General features: G+C 43.0%; 1 protein-coding gene and 1 long non-coding RNA gene across 2 annotated transcripts in view; one reads left to right on the forward strand and one right to left on the reverse strand.

The window, feature by feature from the left end:
* Nucleotides 1-443: 443 nt before the first annotated feature.
* Nucleotides 444-2117, forward strand: LOC134214642 (uncharacterized). Its single transcript, XR_009979863.1, has 2 exons — nucleotides 444-1357; nucleotides 1429-2117. It is a non-coding gene; the product is annotated as an uncharacterized LOC134214642 (long non-coding RNA).
* Nucleotides 2118-3957: 1840 nt separating this feature from the next.
* Nucleotides 3958-19215, reverse strand: part of LOC134209593 (cap-specific mRNA (nucleoside-2'-O-)-methyltransferase 2) — a 43387-nt gene continuing 28129 nt past the window's right edge. The window contains exon 2 of the mRNA XM_062685591.1: nucleotides 3958-5555. Within this exon, the coding sequence (XP_062541575.1) occupies nucleotides 4164-5555 (1392 nt within the window). The 3' untranslated portion in view covers nucleotides 3958-4163. The remainder of the gene's footprint in view (nucleotides 5556-19215) is intronic.

Here is a 19215-nt window from a genome sequence, read left to right on the forward strand (position 1 = left end):
CTCCTTTTTTTGTTTTTTTTCTCGCATCTTCTTTCTTTTTACTTCTTACATCATCCTTTTTCCTTCTTTCTTCTTCATTATTCTTTTTCTTCTTCATTATTCCTTCTGACATCTTCCTTCTTTGTTTATCCTTGCATTTTTTCCTTTTCTTCTTCCTCCTTTCTTCTTCTGTCTTCCTTCGTCTTGGTTCTTCCTTGTTTTTCTTGCTTCTTCCTTCTTTCTTTTTAATTCTTTCATTTTTCTTTTTTCTTCCTTCGTCATTTTTCTTTCTTTCATTCTTCTTCTTCTTTCACTTCCATCTTTCTTTTTCTTTCTTCCTTCATCCTTCTTCCTTTTTCTTTCTTCCGTCTTTCTTTTCTTCTTCCTTCTTCCTTGTTCCTTCTTCCGCCTTTCTTTTAATTCCTCCTTCTTTCTATGATGCAAAAATGATAACTTGGCTTAGAAACCTCGTAGTTAACAAATGTGGAAGTGTGCTTAATGAATACTAAGCTGCAAGGCAGCAATGTCGCAGTGGGGGTGTAATGCCAATAATAAGAAGCAATAATGCATATATTTTGGCACTTTTTTTTTTGTAAAAATAGGTATTTTATTAAATTTGCATAGGATGTAAAAGAACTGCAGTTTTTAAGTGTGAAAAGAACAACTTGTGTTGATTGAAGCTTATCGTTGGGGACCTCATCATACTGTGCTCGTTTATCGAGTATCGTTTGCTCAGGGGACCACTGTGTGAAATTGTGAACAAAAATGCGCTAATATCCAACTCGAATACACATTTTCGCCACTGGTACAATTGAAAAGCGTTGTTTCGGAAAATCAAACGGTTATTTCCCTCCTGATGGATGTTGACTCCACAAGTTCTTTCTGAACGTAATAGGGAAGTACGACGTCAATCATCGACCCAACAAACGTTAATTACGTGTTACTTCTAGCTCTCTGTTCATTGCTCATAATGTCCTGATGTTTGTCTGCTCGTTATAGGGATCGTCATCGTTATCAGTCACCAACCGCACTGGTAACGGGTAACCCATCCCAGAAGAATTCGTCCGGTAAGAAATTCTTTTCTCTATAGAGCACATCAGCTGATAAGGATCACGATACATCGATACATGACCAGGCGCTTGAGCGGTTCGATATAAGTTAATTGCTTCGCACAAGAATGCCATTAGTTTGATTAAAAGTCTTCATTTGCTCGGTTAGACTGTTCGGTGGGTTCGAACGACGCGTTTGTGAATTTCAGCAAAATTCTTACTAAAGACGTTCGGTATGAAATATTTGTACTGCGTTCTACTACTGTTCCTCGCCATGACTGCTGTGCGGTCTGCTGCAATTCCTGACGTTACGGGTAGCAATGCCGTTGGTAAGAAATTTCTGCCAGGATCATCAAATGTCAGAAAGAACTCTTTTTTTGCAATTCATTTTTATTTGCAGAACGTTGGCAACGACTGTACGTACAAGTCCTTAACTGTACCGGCAAAAATTGTAGGGCTCAGTGTATAGGTCGAGGATATCGCACAGGACAGTGCCAGATTGGACGGTGTTTCTGTTCATATGTGTAAAAGTTTATACGTAGTATTCATTATAGTATTTGCTAGTTTTCTAAGTATAAAAACATGAACATTTATATATGCACATTCGGAAATTAAGTACATACATATAAATTGTCAGTATTTTAGGCCTCTTCCTTAAAATGTTAAAGTGATCATTCGTTCATTTAGGCATGGCTTCCACCCAAATCCATTCGATAATTGACAAAATTGACAATAGTCAAGGAATTTGACATTCTGCATTGAATTAAGTTTTTTTTTAAACTATTGATAACCAGAAGTGGAAGTTATATTTTGGAACAATTCCGACGTTTGACTACTTTGTACTTGGGCCACACCACATCGGTTTGCTACCTTGAACTAAAAATTGCAATATAAGAACCCAATAAGCAAATATTTACTAGGTATTCGTAACAATAATAAAACAAAAGATGTTTGATAAAGAATGAAGAACATTTTAATTCAAAAAAATCACATAATAAAAGAATGAACAAGATGTTTGGTATATAAATAATTAAAAAATATTGACTGATGATGACAATTATTAAAAATATATTCATATTTTTATTTCTACGATTTGTGTTTTGTTTTGCAAAAAGAAAATCCTTAGTTATTATTGCTACACTAAGTATGTGTCTGTGTTTGTGTGCGTATTTCTTTTCTATAAGAGAGAATATATTTACGCACAACCCAGCACACGTGTAGTGCACACGTGTCGCTATTTTCCAAAATTGGTGTTAACGAGTACTACTCATCGAGCTTATTAACAGAAAAATAGAAAACATGCATGTTGTAAAATGGCTGTTAACGTTACTTTTTTAGATTACGACAGTGGAGTGTTGGACTCCACCAGCCGGGTAACACGTAGGGTCTTCTTCTTGTTCTTCTTCATTGGCATTACATACCCCACTGGGACATTGCCGCCTCGCAGCTTCCATAGTTATTAACTGCGAGGTTTTTAAGCCGAGTTACTATTTCTGCATTCGTATATTTTTTTATTGTCTTTATTAGGGAGACTTTCAAAAGGAACTTTATTTAACTATTATTGATTGTTGATTGCTGCCTCTGGAAAACTTTTAGACCAAAGATGTTTCCGATCATTTAGTAATCTGGGTTCGATAATTTAGAAGTGTGTTAGCTGAAGAAGTGTGTTATTTAGAGGTTGAATTCCAAAATGTGTAGTATGGTGAAATTCTAGTGCGAAGGTTTTCTACAACTCTGCCTAGTAGTTCATTGTTTGCACTAATTGCAGCAACTAAAACTAAATGATTGATATTTTTTTATTATCTATTGTAAGTTACTGCAACTAGCATGTTAACTTCGTTTTAGTTGAATTCAAAGAATGACTTGTTAGGCAGAGTTGTAGAAAAACCTTTACGCTAAAGGTCCAGCGTACAACACATTTTGGAATTTAGCCGGTGGTATGAGTTATTGACAAATTAGTAAATAATCGAGCCCGGATTTCTAAATGATCGAGAACATACTTGCTTTAAATATACTGAGCGCTATCGGTCCTAAAGTCCTAAAGAACAATCAGAGTTCTATTCCTTTAGAATACCAGAAACGTCTATGATTATTCTAAACACTCCGATTAACTTTGAAATCACCATTTGATAACGCACAGATTCTTACCAGACGAAGACTTCATACCTACCATAATCATGGGTAGGACAATGCTTTGACTGTCCCACCCAGGCAAATTCATGCGTAGGACATGTCCTACTTGTCCCACCCACTTCCAGCGCCACTGTGTAAAACTGTTTGATGCGTTGTTAAACGCATCTTTAGGCGAATCCAGCGCACTACTTCCGAAGTTGGGAAAGTTGCCTGTATCTGGAGAAAAATCCAACTTCGGTATAAAAAGCGGTATAAATTTATTCCGGATAGACAATATCGTCCCCAAACATGTTGTGTACCTATCTGTCAAAACGTACTGATTTTTCCTTCGTTGACATTTAGTAGTTGATTCAAAATTATAAGATTGCTAATGTCGTTCCTGTTTGCGTGATTAACATCTAAGTCGCCAGTGACGACAGCGACAATCTTCCTCTATAGTTTATTACCTCTATTGCTTCCAGCTACAAATACGATTTGGCGTAAAATGCGTTATATTTTGGGACTGATCTACGATTTGGGCGTAACTTATTTTGTTAACAAACATTGTTTGACCGATTCCGAAGAATGTAAGCATTTTTCTCCAAAACTATTTCCCTTATATGATAGAGGAAAGCTTATTCTGTCTGATACACCAATGTTCGTTTACGCCCAAATCGCGAATCAGTCCCGATATGATAGTATACTATAGCTGTTCTGTACTTAGCTTTCGTTTCTCTGCGTATCTCACCGTCGAACACTCCCACAATGCTGCTAATTCATGGACTTTTTTCGGATCCGTAAAATTTTGCACATAATATTGAGTTCAGATCAAAATTATATTCACTTTTGACTTGCTTTGTAAGTATGCTTTATGTATTAACGACAATAAAGGTTCAAGTTCAAAATATTAAAATATTAAAACATATTTGTGATGTACTGAGTTATTCAGTGTAAAGCATTCAAAGTTTCCATTTTGTCGGAAAATAACCCCTTTCTATCTTTTTCATCAGATAAATATTCTTCTTACTCGTCCTCGAGCAGCACTGCACAATAATCCAAACACAGCCCATTGTTGTAGTTGATCACAGCGTAGTAAAAGCTTCCATCGAAGAGCACAAACGTCGGAACGATGCCCAGCACCGATTTGCCTTCCGTGCATCCGTTTTGCTCCATCTGGACCGTTTCGTTCAAATAACGCAAATTTTCGATTCCGTCCGGCTTGAGGCGAGAAAATCGTAGCATGTTTCCCTGTGCACACTCGATCTGCTCGAAAACGTAGGTTTTCAGAAAGAACACCAATCCCACGGAGAACTGCGTTAGCAAAAGCCAGTTTTCGACTACTAACTGATCGACACCTTCCTGCAGTGGTAGGTCTGTGATGCATTCGAGGATATGGTGAAAAAGTTGTTTCTCAAACAAATCGTAGTTCGGCAATGCGGCGTAAGCCTTGATGTCGATTGTGAGAGTATACGTGGTTCGGTTTAGGGTTAATAGCGGACTAGTTTCTTCTATTGGTGGAGCTATGCTGGCAAGGGTGTCAGTAATTTCACTCAGGAATCGGACATATGTGATCATGACAAATTTACTGCTCAAGATTTGTCGGATTGACTTACCGCAGTACAACTGAATGATTTCTAAACTTGACCGGTAGCCCACATACGGTCGATCGGAGAGTTTTGCTCCAGCGATATAGCGTGGCTTATTGTCATACAAATCGTCTAATCTATCTCTTAGAATTTTCAGTCTAGCGTCTCCATTGGTCAAGTTGATGAGACTTCGCTCATTGTACGTGCCCTGGTTGTCCCGCGGATTTATGTTGACCGAACCGTTCGAAACATCCACTCCGTGCAGAATTGCTTCCGAAGGACGAATCGGTTTGATTTTATACGTTTTAAAAAAATGCTGGCACATCTTTGTTTGGAATATTTCCAATCGCACATTTTCAAAGTCATCATTCATGCGATAGAAATAAATATTGTGCTCTATCACTTCTTGTTGGAACGTCATGAACTGGTCCGCGCAATCTCGAATCTGATCGATAAATTCCACCGGAATGTCCTTTAGGTCGAACATCGAGCCCTCGGAATGGAGATTATCGAACATTCGGTCCAGGTAGGCATCGAGGTTGGTTGGTTTTCGGAAATACTTCGCTATCACGTACACTTCGGAATTGCCCGGCTTAGATGTGGCCGGTTTGAATACGTGCAGTTCGCGAAAACATACATACAACAGGTAGAGTAGATCGACGCTGGAGTGTTCGAAGAAGGTGAACATTTTCAGAATGAAACACCCGTCGGTGGTCAGGATTTTCAGGGCCGTGATCGCCTCTGCCAGGTGCAGTTTGGAAACGTGAGCTTCCTGTGCTTCCGGCACATCCAAACAGTCGATAGAACCGTCTGCGGTGACTAAATTGATCTGTAAAATATATTAAGCCACAAATTAATTAATTAGTTATTTAATTATTAGTTATCGTTTATAATAGACAGTTTTTAGCAGCTTAGTTAGAATATATTGTAAAGATCATGGTCATAAATGTCGTTTCACAGTAGGATGTGGTGAACTTTCTAAGGACATCAAAGCACACAAGCCCAGCAGGAGTGCCAACCGGCACATCAGGATTGATACCAGTAAGATCCTGATTATGGTATACTGGTCAACGGCAAACGTCATCGGATGAATCTTGATTTACGGATAGGATTAGGTGTCTATGAGCTAACGGTCGAGCTATTCCACTCAAGTGAGCAGCCAAGACCATAAAGGCGAGCATCAGCAGATACAGCAGCAGAAGCAGCAACAACGCGACAAATCGCAATAGCAGTTGCCCACGAACCACGGGTGGAACATGGCTCAACAACAGCCGAAGATTCTTACCGCAAAAAGGTGAGCAGAAGAGCTCCACGGGTTCGTCGATAAGAAACACAACGTCTACAAGGACATAGAGGAGCTGGTGTTAAAGAACCGGAAAGCCCTCGGCTCAGCAATGACAGATTGGAATTCAACAAGCCGGTGACGGCAACTTAGGGACCCCCTGGCAGGTGGTCCAGAAGAAGACGAAGAAAAGGCCGCAGCAAAATTAACGAGCGGCAAGAAATTACCAAGAGAACCGTGAAGAAAAAGGGGGAAGCATTTGTGGTGAAGACTAGCGAAGAAGGGTATTTGGAGGTCCTGCGAACAATAAAGGCAGCTCCAGAACTGAAGGGCTTCGGCGCAGATGTACAGAAAATGAGGCGCACACGGGCGGGTGACATGATCTTTGAGCTGAAAAAGGACTCGAAGAATAAGAGCTCATCATATAAAGAGCTAACGGTGAAGGTGGTGGGCGATAAGGCACAGATGAGAGCTATGACGCCTGAAGCGAGCCTCCAATGTATGGACCTGGATGAGATTACCACGACAGATGAGGTAACTACAGCAATGAAGGAGCAACTCGAGTTGGGCGATGTTGACAAAACAATCCGACTAAGAAGCACTGCGAATCGGCAGAGAAAAGTCGGTTGGTCGGTGTGTTCGTTGAGCCTCTCTCAGCAACCAAAGGTGTGCTTCAGGTGTCAAGAGTTTGGCCACCTGGCATGGAACTGCCCTGATAGGTCAAAACTTTGTAGAAGATGAGGAGAAGAAGGTCATAAAACACAAAGTTGCAAAAAACCACCAAAAGGCCAGATCTGTAGAAGCGATGGACGCAGAGACCATGTTACTAGTGGTCTAAAATGTCCAGCGTTCAAACAGGCAATGTCAAATAAATTACAGTGGAGGTAATACAAATTAACCTCAACCAATGCACTATGGTCCAGATTTATTTACGCGGAAAGATGCATTCACATGCAAAGCCTCCGGAGCGACGCTTTGCATGTGATGAAAATCGTAGAGGCTGTTTTACGTGTGAGTGAGAGTGAGTGACGCACCACAAGAAAAAGATGAACGTCAAACTCCCTCTTGTTTTACGATGCTTGATTGGAATAAGCTGCGCTACAACTTTGTAGAACATAACATGTCAAGAATCTGAGAAATAAAAAAAAATATTTTCTATTTTTTTTATATGATGGGCTACCCTATTTTATGGTAGAACCATAATGATGGCCTTACTATTTCGAACAATTTCGTAGAACAACAGTTTTTTCTAAAAAATATAGTTTTGGCGTAAAATTCATCTTTCCGAGTAAATCTGTATCCTGGACCATAGTGCACTGTGATACTGCGCAGCACCTGTTGTGGCAATCCGCGAGGGACTCGAAATGCAACATTGCAATCATCGCTGATCTATACCAGATCCCACCCGGAAACAGTAATTGGGCAGCGGATGAAGCAGAAACCGCCGCTATATGTACGGTACAAAGATACTCGTGTACTATCGGTGGTGACAAAATCGAGGTGGTAGAAGAATTCGTGTACTTGGGCTCACTGGTGACCGCCGATAACGATACCAGCAGAGAAATTCGGAGACGCATATTGGCTAGAAATCGTACGTACTTTGGACTCCGCAAGACGCTTCGATCGAATAGAGTTCGCTGCCGTACCAAACTGACTATCTACAAAACGCTTATAAGGCCGGCAGTTCTCTACGGACACGAGACCTGGACGATGCTCGTAGAGGACCAACGCGCACTGGGAGTTTTCGAAAGGAAAGTGTTGCGTATCATCTATGGTGGGGTGCAGATGGCGGACGGTACGTGGAGGAGGCGAATGAACCACGAGTTGCATCAGCTGTTGGGAGAACCATCCATCGTTCACACCGCGAAAATCGGACGACTGCGGTGGGCCGGGCACGTAGCCAGAATGTCGGACAGTAACCCGGTGAAAATGGTTCTCGACAACGATCCGACGGGCACAAGAAGGCGAGGTGCGCAGCGGGCAAGGTGGATCGATCAGGTGGAGGACGATTTGCGGACCCTCCGCAGACTGCTTGGTTGGCGAAGTGCAGCCATGGACCGAGCTGAATGGAGAAGACTTTTATGTGCAGCACAGGCCACTCCGGCCTTAGTCTGGTAATGAATAAATAACAAAGATACTCGTACTAAGAAATTGTGTATCGTGCCTTTGAAGGCTTTGTGACCGCTAAAGTTAACGGAATCTATATATGTAGCTGCTACGCACTGCCACGTTTGATCAGTTCAACCGGATGCTGGATAAGGTATCAGAGGAGCTCATTGCTGGGGACTTCAACGCCTGGGCAGTATAGTGGGGCAGCCGTTGCACTAACCCTAGAGGTTGGAGTCTACTAGAAGCACTTGCCATGGTGAGGTATTAGTGTAAGACAGGCAATAAACATCCACGAATCGTCGGTTTTCGGGGAAGCTCTCGCCGCCGGGGAACTTCCCGTCGGAGTAGGATAGATTAGCCGCCGGGGACTATCTGAGTAGGTTGCGAGCACGTCGAAAGCTAAATGGCTCAAAGATGCAGTGGTGCTGAATGGCATGAGGAACAGAGACAATGAGCGTCAAAGATCAAGAGACGCGCAAACCGAATAAAAAATGCTTCGATGAGAAAAATGATATCTAATAACAAGTTCTGCATCTCCCCTTATTCGTCCCGTATCAACGTTATTCGTTGAAATTAACATTTCAAAGTCTGACTGAATTCGCCCTATAGTAGACCCCTTGGGGGTCCATAATAGGAAATTGCTTCCCTATAGTCGACACTTCATTTGATTTTCATGTTTCGTTTCGGGACGTTCTTCTTCCTTATTATGGACCCCCCAAAATATTCCTATAGTGGACACTCTCGTGTTTATTTTTTATAGAATTGTAAAAATTCATCTAATTTTACTTTCCATAGCATTTCCAATGCATGTAATCAAATCATAGGACTGTAATGTAGGTTCTCCCGATGGAATTTCACCGCAAGATGTTTATATTGTGCTGTAATAATGCAAAATGGCTGGAGGGTCCACTATTGGTTGGGGGTCCACTATTGGGCATTTTACCCTACCTACACTAAAATATCCGTAGGGGCAGCAGGGACCATGTCCAAGGGCTTGACGACCCCTCCCCAGCTGTCTGTGAGTCAGGGAGAACTGCCTAGGGCGTGGTGGGATTTAGCAGTGGGCTCTGCTAAAATCCCTCCCAAAAAACCACAAGTGCCCGTAAGCAGACTCTATCAAAGCGACTGTGTGCCGCTTCAAAAGCACAAGCCCAGGGAGTGCCAGTAAGTGCCCAGTAAGATCCTGATTATGGTATACTGGTTGCATGTTATTGGTCTTGTTTTTGGATATTGAGATATTGTGAATGCGAGAGCTGGTAGTCTGGTTATTCTATTCTCTTAGTAAGGCCGGGTGGCACCGACCTGAAACGGCGAATGGGCTAATGGTCAGGCTGTCTAACGTCCCATATCCGTGGTGGGCCTTGTAGCACGCGGTACAATCTTGCCGCTCAGCTCCCAGCTGAGTGGGAGTAGGCTCAGATGCTATTTCCTGACTAGCGCTTATCTGGCTCTGAACACGAAAGTGTCAAACCTCGCATGGCCTCCCTGCATGCCGCAAGGTATGTATAGATAACCATGGGATCGCGAAGGCGACTACACCAGCAGGATTCGACAGCAGCCGCAAGGAGAGGACCCAACAGCGATGAATTCTATCAACACAAAACACAAAACGTCGAGGGATGCAGGTGAGGCGAATGGTGGTAAGGAGAACCCTTTCGCCAGACGTAACGGCCTTGAAAGGTCTCCCCAAAGATTGCCGGGGGAAGGCGATGGAGAAGCCCGTGGAGGGTCTGAGGAGGTGCCGGTTGAAGTAAAGATGGACGGCCCCACCCTGACCCGCGTCATCAAATCTGTGATGGCGAACCACGAAGAACGCGGTGGTCACACGATGGAGGTAGTCACGGAGGTATCCGACGTGATTATGTCGTTCCTAGACAACCGGGTTAAGTACAGCAAGGATCTGAAACTTGCTGTGCAGGCACTCTGTGCCCTAGTAGTTGAGGCCAAATCGGAGTGGAGGTCCTACTAGAGGCCAGCAAGAGTGCGGAGAGAGCTCCGCAAACTTGTCAAGGAGCGGAAGCAGGCGGATAAGGACAAAGAGAAGGCAGAATCGAAAATTCGTCTCCTGTCCGAGGGCAAACGACTGGCGGAGAGCCAGGTTGAGGAACTCCGCAAAAGGATAGCTGTAACAGGGGCGACCCGAAGCTGAGTAAGGTTACGCAGGAGGCGAACCTGAAAGCAGCTGTCGAGAAGTCCGCAGCCCCGAAGCCAGAGAAAAGGAAGAAGGTCGAGCAGAAGGATGGCCATCCCAAGCCGGTGAACCCAGTGCCTCCACCATCGAGGACCACTGAAACTCGCCGGGAGGAAGATCTACCGTGGAGGAGGTCGTGAATCCCAAGAAGGCGTGAAGGCAACGGCAGCAGGCCGCAGAGAAAGCGGCAGGCGGAGCGATACGCGCCACTGTTAAGAAGGGTAGAGCCCAGAAGGAGACGGGTGCGCCTTCAATGTCAGTGGTAAGCGTAAAGACAGAGGCGAGGCGATTATCGTCAGTACTGACGACAAGAGCTACGCCGAAGTCTTGAAAGGCCATGAGAGTTAATGACAAACTCGATGGCCTGGGAGAGGATGTCAACTGCATCCGAAGGACGCGGAGAGGCGAGATGATTCTCGTCTTGAAGCGGGATGCTGCTCAGAAGAGTACTGAGTACAAAAAGTTGACGGAAGAAGTCCTGGGCGATGGGGTCCAAGTAAGAGCCCTATGTCCAGTTTCGAACATCCAGTGCAAGGGCCTGGATGAAGTAACCGAGCTAGAGACCTGGTCGACGCACGGAGAGACCAGAGCAACGCCGAGATCCAGGAATCTACGGTTCGGAAACGCAAAAGCCGCGCGGTACTGCAGGTTCCCGCAGTCGACGGACCTCAGGCGGAGGCCCAAAAGGTAATGGATAAGTTAAAACTGAAAGTGGGTTGGTCGGTATGTCCGCTAAGTATAAGCCAACCGCTTCAGACCTGTTTCAGGTGTCTTGGCAACGGTCATAAGTCTTATGATTGTAAAGGACCTGATCGCAGTAAGCTGTGCCGGAGGTGTGGAGCTGAAGGCCACTAAGTTCGAACCTGTCAGACCGCACCAAAGTGTCTGATCTGTCCCCAGGTACAGACAACAGACACCTCACCGGTGTCCAGGCTTGTCCGGCCTCTAGAAGGATCCAGACACGCAGGTAACACAGCTGAATCTGAACCACTGCAAGGCGGCTCAATTGCTGCTACAACAGTCGGTTACTAAGTGTAAAGCTGATGTAGCTTTGCTGTCCGATCCATACCGCATCCCTGCCGGTAACGGTAGTTGGATTGCGGATAAGTCTCAGATGGTGGCCATCTGGACTTGCGGGCGATATCCCATCCAGGAGATAGTATCATCACCTGATGATGATGGTTTCGTTATAGCAAAGGTAAACGGTGTTTACTTTTGTAGCTGCTACTGTCCTCCCAGGTGGAGTATAGTGCAGTTTACTAGGGTAGTAGATATTCTTGCAGCAAAACTAACTGGCTTAAAACCGTTAGTTGTAGCAGGCGACTTCAATGCGTGGGCAGTGGACTGGGGATCCCGGTCCACAAACGCCAGAAGGTCATACCCTGCTAGAGTCGCTAGCGGTATTGAACGTAGTCCTGCTGAATGAAGGCCAAGTGCCAACGTTCAGGGGACCGAACGGTGATTCATGCATCGATGTGACCTTCTGCAGCGCGGGATGGACGGTGGAGCCAGAATGGGAGGTTCATGAGGGGCATACCTCCAGCGATCATCAGGAAATTCGTTTTATGATCCGGTATACCCCCGTAGCAACCACAAGGCGGATCGGCAAAGCCGATCTAGGATGGCGCACCTCGCAGTTCAACCCAGAACTCTTGGAGGAATCACTACGATGGGAGACCGTGCATGCGATGTGACGATGCCTAGGAGGACCAAATCTCCCGGAAACCGGCAACCTGTGTACTGGTGGACTGACACAATTGCAGACCTTCGTAGAACCTGTCTTCGAGCAAAGAGAAGGCTGCGACGTGCCAGAACAGACGCTGATAAGGTCGAGAGACGCAGGGTGTTCCAGACAGCGAGCAGAGCTCTGAACTACGAGATCAAATGTAGTAAGAGAGCCTGCTTCGAGCGGCTGTGCAGGATGGCAAACGACAATCCATGGGGAGATGCATACAGGATGGTGATGGCTAGGACCAATACCACGCCACCTGAGAAATCTCCGGGGATGTTGGCCAAAATAGTCGACGGGTTGTTTCCGAGGCATGAATCATCGAACTGGCCCGCTACTCCTTACGAGTCAGTTGACGTGGTACCGCTAGTGACTAACGAAGAGCTTATCGTAGCCGCAAGAAAACTTAAGCTCAATAAGGCGCCAGGCCCGGATGGAATTCCAAACCTGGCCCTTAAACATGCCATTCTTGCTGATCCAGATATGTTCAGGAGCTACTTCCAGAGATGCATGGACGAAGGAAACTTCCCAGATCGATGAAAATAGCAGAAATTGGTGCTATTACCGAAGCCCGGTAAACAGCCGGGGACACCCTTCGGCATACATACCAATTTGCCTACTCGACACAGCTGGAAAGCTGCTAGAGAGGGTCATCCTGAATAGATTGTCGGCTTATACAGAGTGTGCTGGTGGCTTATCTAGCAACCAGTATGGTTTCCGTAAGGGCCGTTCTACCATCGAAGCAATTCGATCGGTAACGGATACGGCTAAGATAGCGAGAGGTTTGAACAGAAGAGGTATTAGGTACTGCGCGTTGATTACACTTGATGTAAAAAACGCGTTTAACAATGGGCTGGGCAGCAATTGCTGACTCCCTGCACCGATTGAGAGTTCCGGATTACCTGTGCAGGATACTGAAAAGCTATTTTCAGAATAGGGTGCTGTTATACGACACTGATGCTGGTCAATCGTAGTGTCCGCGGGTGTTCCACAGGGATCGATCCTCGGACCGGTTCTGTGGAATATTATGTACGATGGAGTATTACGCCTAAGTCTCCCGGCCGGTGTGAAAATAGAAGGCTTCGCGGATGACGTAATGCTGGAGGTAACAGGAGACACTCTCGACGAAGTCGAACTGAAGGCTTCATACGCGATTGGCAGAGTGGAGGAATGGCTCAACTCGAGGCGGTTGTCCCTTGCACATCACAAGACGGAAGTCGTGGTAGTGCATAACCGTCATGGGCTGCAACAGGCGAGGATAAGAGTAGGGACCTGCACAATTAACTCCGTAAGGTCTCTCAAGCATCTGGGCGTGATGATCGATGATGAGCTCAAATTTACGAGCCACGTCGATTATGCATGTCAGTAGGCTTAATTGGCGATAAAATCTTTATCACGAATGATGTCCAACAGATCGGCGGTGCATAGTCAAGTGCGTAGGCTGATAGCTGGCGTAGCATTGTCTATCATCCGTTATGGCGTGCCGGCATGGGCCGTAGCACTAAAAGTCAAGTACAATGTAAAGAAATTGATCAGAGTACACCGGCTGATGTGTTTACGTGTCGCGAGCGCATATCGCACCATATCATATGAGGTGGTGTTCGTTATAGCTGAAATGATGCCGATCGACATACTCTTAGAGGAGGATGTGGAGTGCTACAACGAAAGGGACTCGGTGCAAGTGCGACGTGTCAAGAGAGCAGCTTCGTTGCTTAAATGGCAAAGAGCATGGGACACCGCAGTCAAAGGTCGTTGGACCCACAGACTGATTCAGATGTGTCCAACTGGGTTGATAGGAAGCATGGTCAAGTCAACTTCCACCTAACACAGGTGTTGTCTGAACATAGCTGCTTTAAGAAATTCCATACAGGTTTGGCTTCGCAGATTCTGCGGAGTGTCCTGAATGTGTAGGTGAGGTAGAATCGGCAGAGCATGTGATGTTCGCATGCCCGCGATTCGAGGTAGAACGCAATACCATGCTGCTTATTAGTGGTATGGATACAACCCCGGACAACCTCGTCGAGAGGATGTGCCGGGAAGAAGCTATATGGAATGCGGTGAACACAGCATCTCAACAGATTATGTCGAAACTGCAGCGGTGGTGGCGTCTTGAACAAAACCAACGTGTGCAGTAAGGGCACCTGTGATGCAGTGAACACTTTGCTCACCCCGACAACCAACATGTCGCGGGTGGGCTGTGGGGACCTCAGTATGTAGATATAGAGGTCATTGCGGTTCACGCGCGGTGGTTGTTGTCGGGGTGCTCGTCTCCAACGTGAGATTATGATACGGACCGTTAGGTGACTATCATAGCTTGCGATCGACGGGTGGTGAGGTAGCCACCCTTGAAGTCGATGTTGTGTGTATTGACGTCAAGTGCGTTAGCATAGGCGTGAAGCGTTCTCAATAGTCCCCTGATGTATTGCTTAATTGCGGGCCGGGGGTACGGACTGGCGAAAGGGTTTTGGTTTTAGTGTTTCGGGTAAGAGTTACAATGACATACCCATCCCCACACTACCTGAGTACCTCCTCAGGTGTCTGGTTGCAGATTTCCGTTTACCCTTGCTCAAGAAAAAAAAAAAAAAAAAAAAAAAAACTAAAATATCCGCAAAACATCCAAAAAATTTACAAATTAATGTTTTGGGGATATTAAAAAAAATCTGCGGAAGTTTAATAGACGTTTCCAGCGAAATTTAAAACATTCTTCAATTATAAAAAATCTTTAAAACACGCCGCCGGCTAAAATGGCTTTCAGCTTGACGTCAATAACGTCGCCGAAGACAAAAATTACGGCAAACGTCGCCACCGACGATTTTCGAAGGAAGAAGGAAAAAGGGAAAAGCAACAAGGAAGAAAGAAGAAAGAAATAGGAAAAATCAACAAGGAAGAAGGAAGAAGAAAGCAGAAAGAAGAAAGAAAACAGAAGGGAGATGAAAAAAGGCAAAAGGAAGAAGGAAGATGAAAGAAGGAAAGAGGAAGAAGAAATAAGGAAGAAGGAAGGAAGAAGACAGATAGATGAAAGTAGAGGTGTGCGCCGCCGCCGACAGTTTTTGGCACGCCGCCGCCGCCGACATTTTTGCATCGGCGCGCCGCCGTTTAAAATTTTTCACGCCGGTGGTCTATAATTTTCCACGCCGATTCAAAATTGAAGAAATCCACAGAATTTTCCGTGGAAAATCCGACGATTCAATGGAATTTCCGTAGATTTTTCCGGTTGATCCTGTTAGAATTCCAGATAATTTTTCGTGGAATTGGTATTTGGTATGATATCCTTAAAAATTCCATACAATTTTCCGTTGAAATTTCAAAAATACCATCGTAAAAAGTAAAATAAACTTCGAGTGTAAATTTCGAAGGATTTCCCGTTGAAATCCAAAAAAATATCGTTGAAATAGATTTTTTGAACGGTGAAGAGTCTTTTGGCAGAAAGCCATTTTGTAGAATGCAACATTCCCCAACAAACATTGGGGGAGAATAAAGCGCTTATGTGACTGTTACTGTTCGAAGATGGTCTAGTAGTCTAGAAATTCGAACATATCGACATAAATAGAGAAACCTGAACAAAATATGACCAGAACACATCTAGACAGGAAGGTTATCGAGATGTAGAAGACCCGAATGTATGTAGATTGGAGGGACCGAGAAAACCATCGGCATAGGGAGAGATATCGATATACAGAACATCGACGGAGACGAGCCAGCCTAGGGGCTGAAAGTCTCATTGATAAAGATACTAAAAGAAGAAAAAGAACATCAAAATGTAGAGCGTCGACAGTATAGCTAAAATTCAATCTGGTAAGAAAGCGAATGTCACAAGAGAGAAGTCCAGCCCAACAATTGAAATTGAATAAGCTAGTTTTTTGGCTGAAGAAGGCTATATTTGGTTGATTAGGTGCTTTATCAGCTTCCAATGTTTGTTGGGAGAAGATTTATTTGCGGTTTATAACCTCAGAATGCAGGTTCTCATTGTTTCCTGGCCGTCAGAGGTGATAAACTACAATGAAACTCCCTGCTTGTCACTTTTATTCAAAAGAGGGGAAATCGGTGAAGAAATCCTCACTTGCGACATTCGTCCTTACTCCAGATAGAGCTTGAATTGTTCGTTGGTAAGTCCGAAAGTTGTTTGGCCTAATATACTACATTTGGCTGAAGCCCATCTAGTATAAAATTACTTTGCCAAAAATGTCATTTGGTCGAACAGTTCCTTTGGCTGAAAAAAAAAAACAGTTGACCGTATAGCTCAATTACCTAAAAGGGTCATTTGGCCGCAATAAACATTCGACCGAAAATGTCGTTCGGCTGAATTGGTCATTTGGCAGAAAATGCATAATATTTGTTTTGCAGAAAGGACATTTTCAGCCAAAGGACTCTTTCTGCCAAACGACCATTTCTACCAAATTAAATTTTCGGCCAAATGATCTGGTCGGTCAAAGGCCTTTTTCGGCCAAATGACATTTCAAATTACCAATTCGGCCAAATGAGGCTTTCGGCTGTTTGTTGCTTTCCGCCAAATATCATTTTCGGTCAAACCTGGACAAACGTTTAATTTGGTCTAATGGAATTTGGCTGGAAGACTTTTGCCCTAACCAGTTATTCGAATAAATGGCTTTTCGTCGAATGATTTTCGGCCAAACGACAGGTGAGGCCATTTGGTCGATAGACACAAGGCCGAAAGATGTTTGGCCGAATATGCAATTTGGCCAAACAAACTATAAAGCCAAAACCCAACCGGCCAGCAATTTTATTTAGCTGAAATAGACGTAGGGCCGAAAATGTCGTTCAGCCGGCTGGCCATTTGGCTGAAAAAATTGATTGACTGTAATAGTCGTTTGGCAGAAAGGCCATTTGGTCAAAAATGTTATTTATTTAGCTAAACGACTATATCATCCAAATGACGTATAAGGGAAGAGTGCTTTTTTGGCCAAATTACCAATTCGGCCGTACGTTGCTTTGGCCAAATGTTTTTTTTCGGCAAAACTGGTTTTCGTTGTATAACCGTTTTGACCAAACGTTTATTTCGATCTCAAATACAATTCGGCTGGATAATTATTGACTTAACGTATTATTCGGTCTTTCGGCTTTCGCCAAATAATTTTCGGTCAAGAAGAAGGGTCTTCTTTTTAATAATTTTTCATTGAATTTCCGACGAATTTCTTATGGACAATACAATGAATTCCCTGTAGAAATCCAAAAAAAATCTTTCAAAAATCCGTTTTTTTTCGTTGAGATACCAAACGGTTTCCCGTATAAAAATTCCAATGAATTTCTTATGAAAATTTCGAACAATTTGCCGTTGAAATCTAATTTTTGAATAATCTCCCGCGGGAATTTTAAGAATTTTCTGTGTAAATTGCGAAGAATACGAAAAGTAATAAGAAAAGTAATAAAAAGGAAGAACAAAGAAAAAAAAAGTAGAACGAAGAAAAAAGAACAAAGAATAGAGAAGAACTAAGGAAGATGAAAGATGGAAAAAGTAAGAATGAAGAAGGAAGAATAAAGAAGAAAAAACTTATAATTTCTCACGTTTTGCTTCTTACTTCTTATTCGGCCTAATGACCTTCGGCCTAACGGCCTTCGGTCTAATGGCCAGACACCAATAAAAACCAATGCAACATGGACGTCAAAGAACACTGATCGAAGAGCTTTCAGTGTATTTGAGCGTAAGGTGATGCAGATAATACTCGACCACGCAGAAATTTTTTTTTAAACTCAATGATATTATGTATAAAAACAACAAAAATAATTATTGTTCCCCGGCTAATAATTTTATTTGTTGAATTCAACAAAAAATCAGATTTGATTAGACGAAAAATATTGTTGTTTCTACAATGTTCCAAAACAGCACACGAAATAAAAATTGTTGAATTTACAATATATTTGTTTTGTTTGTACAAAAAATATTTTTAATTCAAAAAGAAAAATTTTTGCTTTCAACAATATTTTTCTTAAATTAAAAAATAAATAAATATTATAATCAAAAATTTATTTTCAATTTTATATAAAATTTCTTGTGATTATCAATTATTTTATTTTTGGGTAGGTTTCGTGAGGAAAATAAAATCACAATAATTATATTTGTATTTTTTTCAAATATTTACTCCACAAACTAGTTACACTGGATTACAGTAGAAACAACAATGAAAATTTTTGAATTGAATATATTTCAGTTTTGATTTTAAAAATAAAATATTTGGGTTTAAAAAATATTTCAATAATTTTATTTTTTAGTTCAAAAAGGTAGATTTTCTCTGCGTGATGGTAAGCAGGAAAACGGCATCTGGCGGCGCGGCATGAATCACGAGTTATACCAGGTGTATAAAGGGCTGGATATCGTGTTTAACTTATACAACATGACAGACTACGGTGGGCTGGACACGTTGTCCGACTATCAGCAGAGCGCCCAGCGAAGATAAGAGCCGTGGACTTCGTGGAAGGCAGCATACACTATGGGTTTTTGCAGTAGAAGAGGACCTGAGGGCGTTAAACGTTCAGGGCGATTGGAAACGATTGGCCCAGGCCAGGATCAAACCCGCTGGAGGAGAATACTCCATTCGGCGAAGGCTCTTCGAAGAAGAAGAACGAATTTTACAATCATAGCAAATATATTTATTTTTTAATCATTTGCATTTTTAACATACCAATTACATATGACTGATTTTGAAATTTCCTTCTTTTTTCAAATATTTTACTATTGATACTTGATAGGCTAGGGACCCTAACCAATAGTGGACCCTCCAGCCATATTTGCATTATTACAGCATAATGTAAACATTTTCTATGAAAGTCCACCGCGAGAACCTACTTTACATTCTAATGATTTGATTATGTGCATTAGAAATGCTATAGAAAGTAAAAATAGATAATTTTTATACAATTTTGAACAAAAAAACACGAGATCGTCCATTATAGGAATATTTTGGGGAGTCCATAACAGGGAAGAATAACATCCCGAAACGGAACATGAAAATCAAATGAAGTATCGACTATAGGAAAGCAATTTCCTATTATGGACGCCCAGGAGTTCTACTATAGCGCAAATTCAGTCAGACAGATTCAGTCAGTCAGATGTCAATTTCAATAAATAACTCCGTGTATTTGAGTGTTTATATATGTATGTATGTATCGTGAAGGAGATATGCAGAACTTGATATTAGATATCACGCAAACTTAATAGTTGA

Source organism: Armigeres subalbatus, chromosome 2 (genome assembly GCF_024139115.2).
Source record: "Armigeres subalbatus isolate Guangzhou_Male chromosome 2, GZ_Asu_2, whole genome shotgun sequence".
Lineage (NCBI taxonomy): Eukaryota > Metazoa > Arthropoda > Insecta > Diptera > Culicidae > Armigeres > Armigeres subalbatus.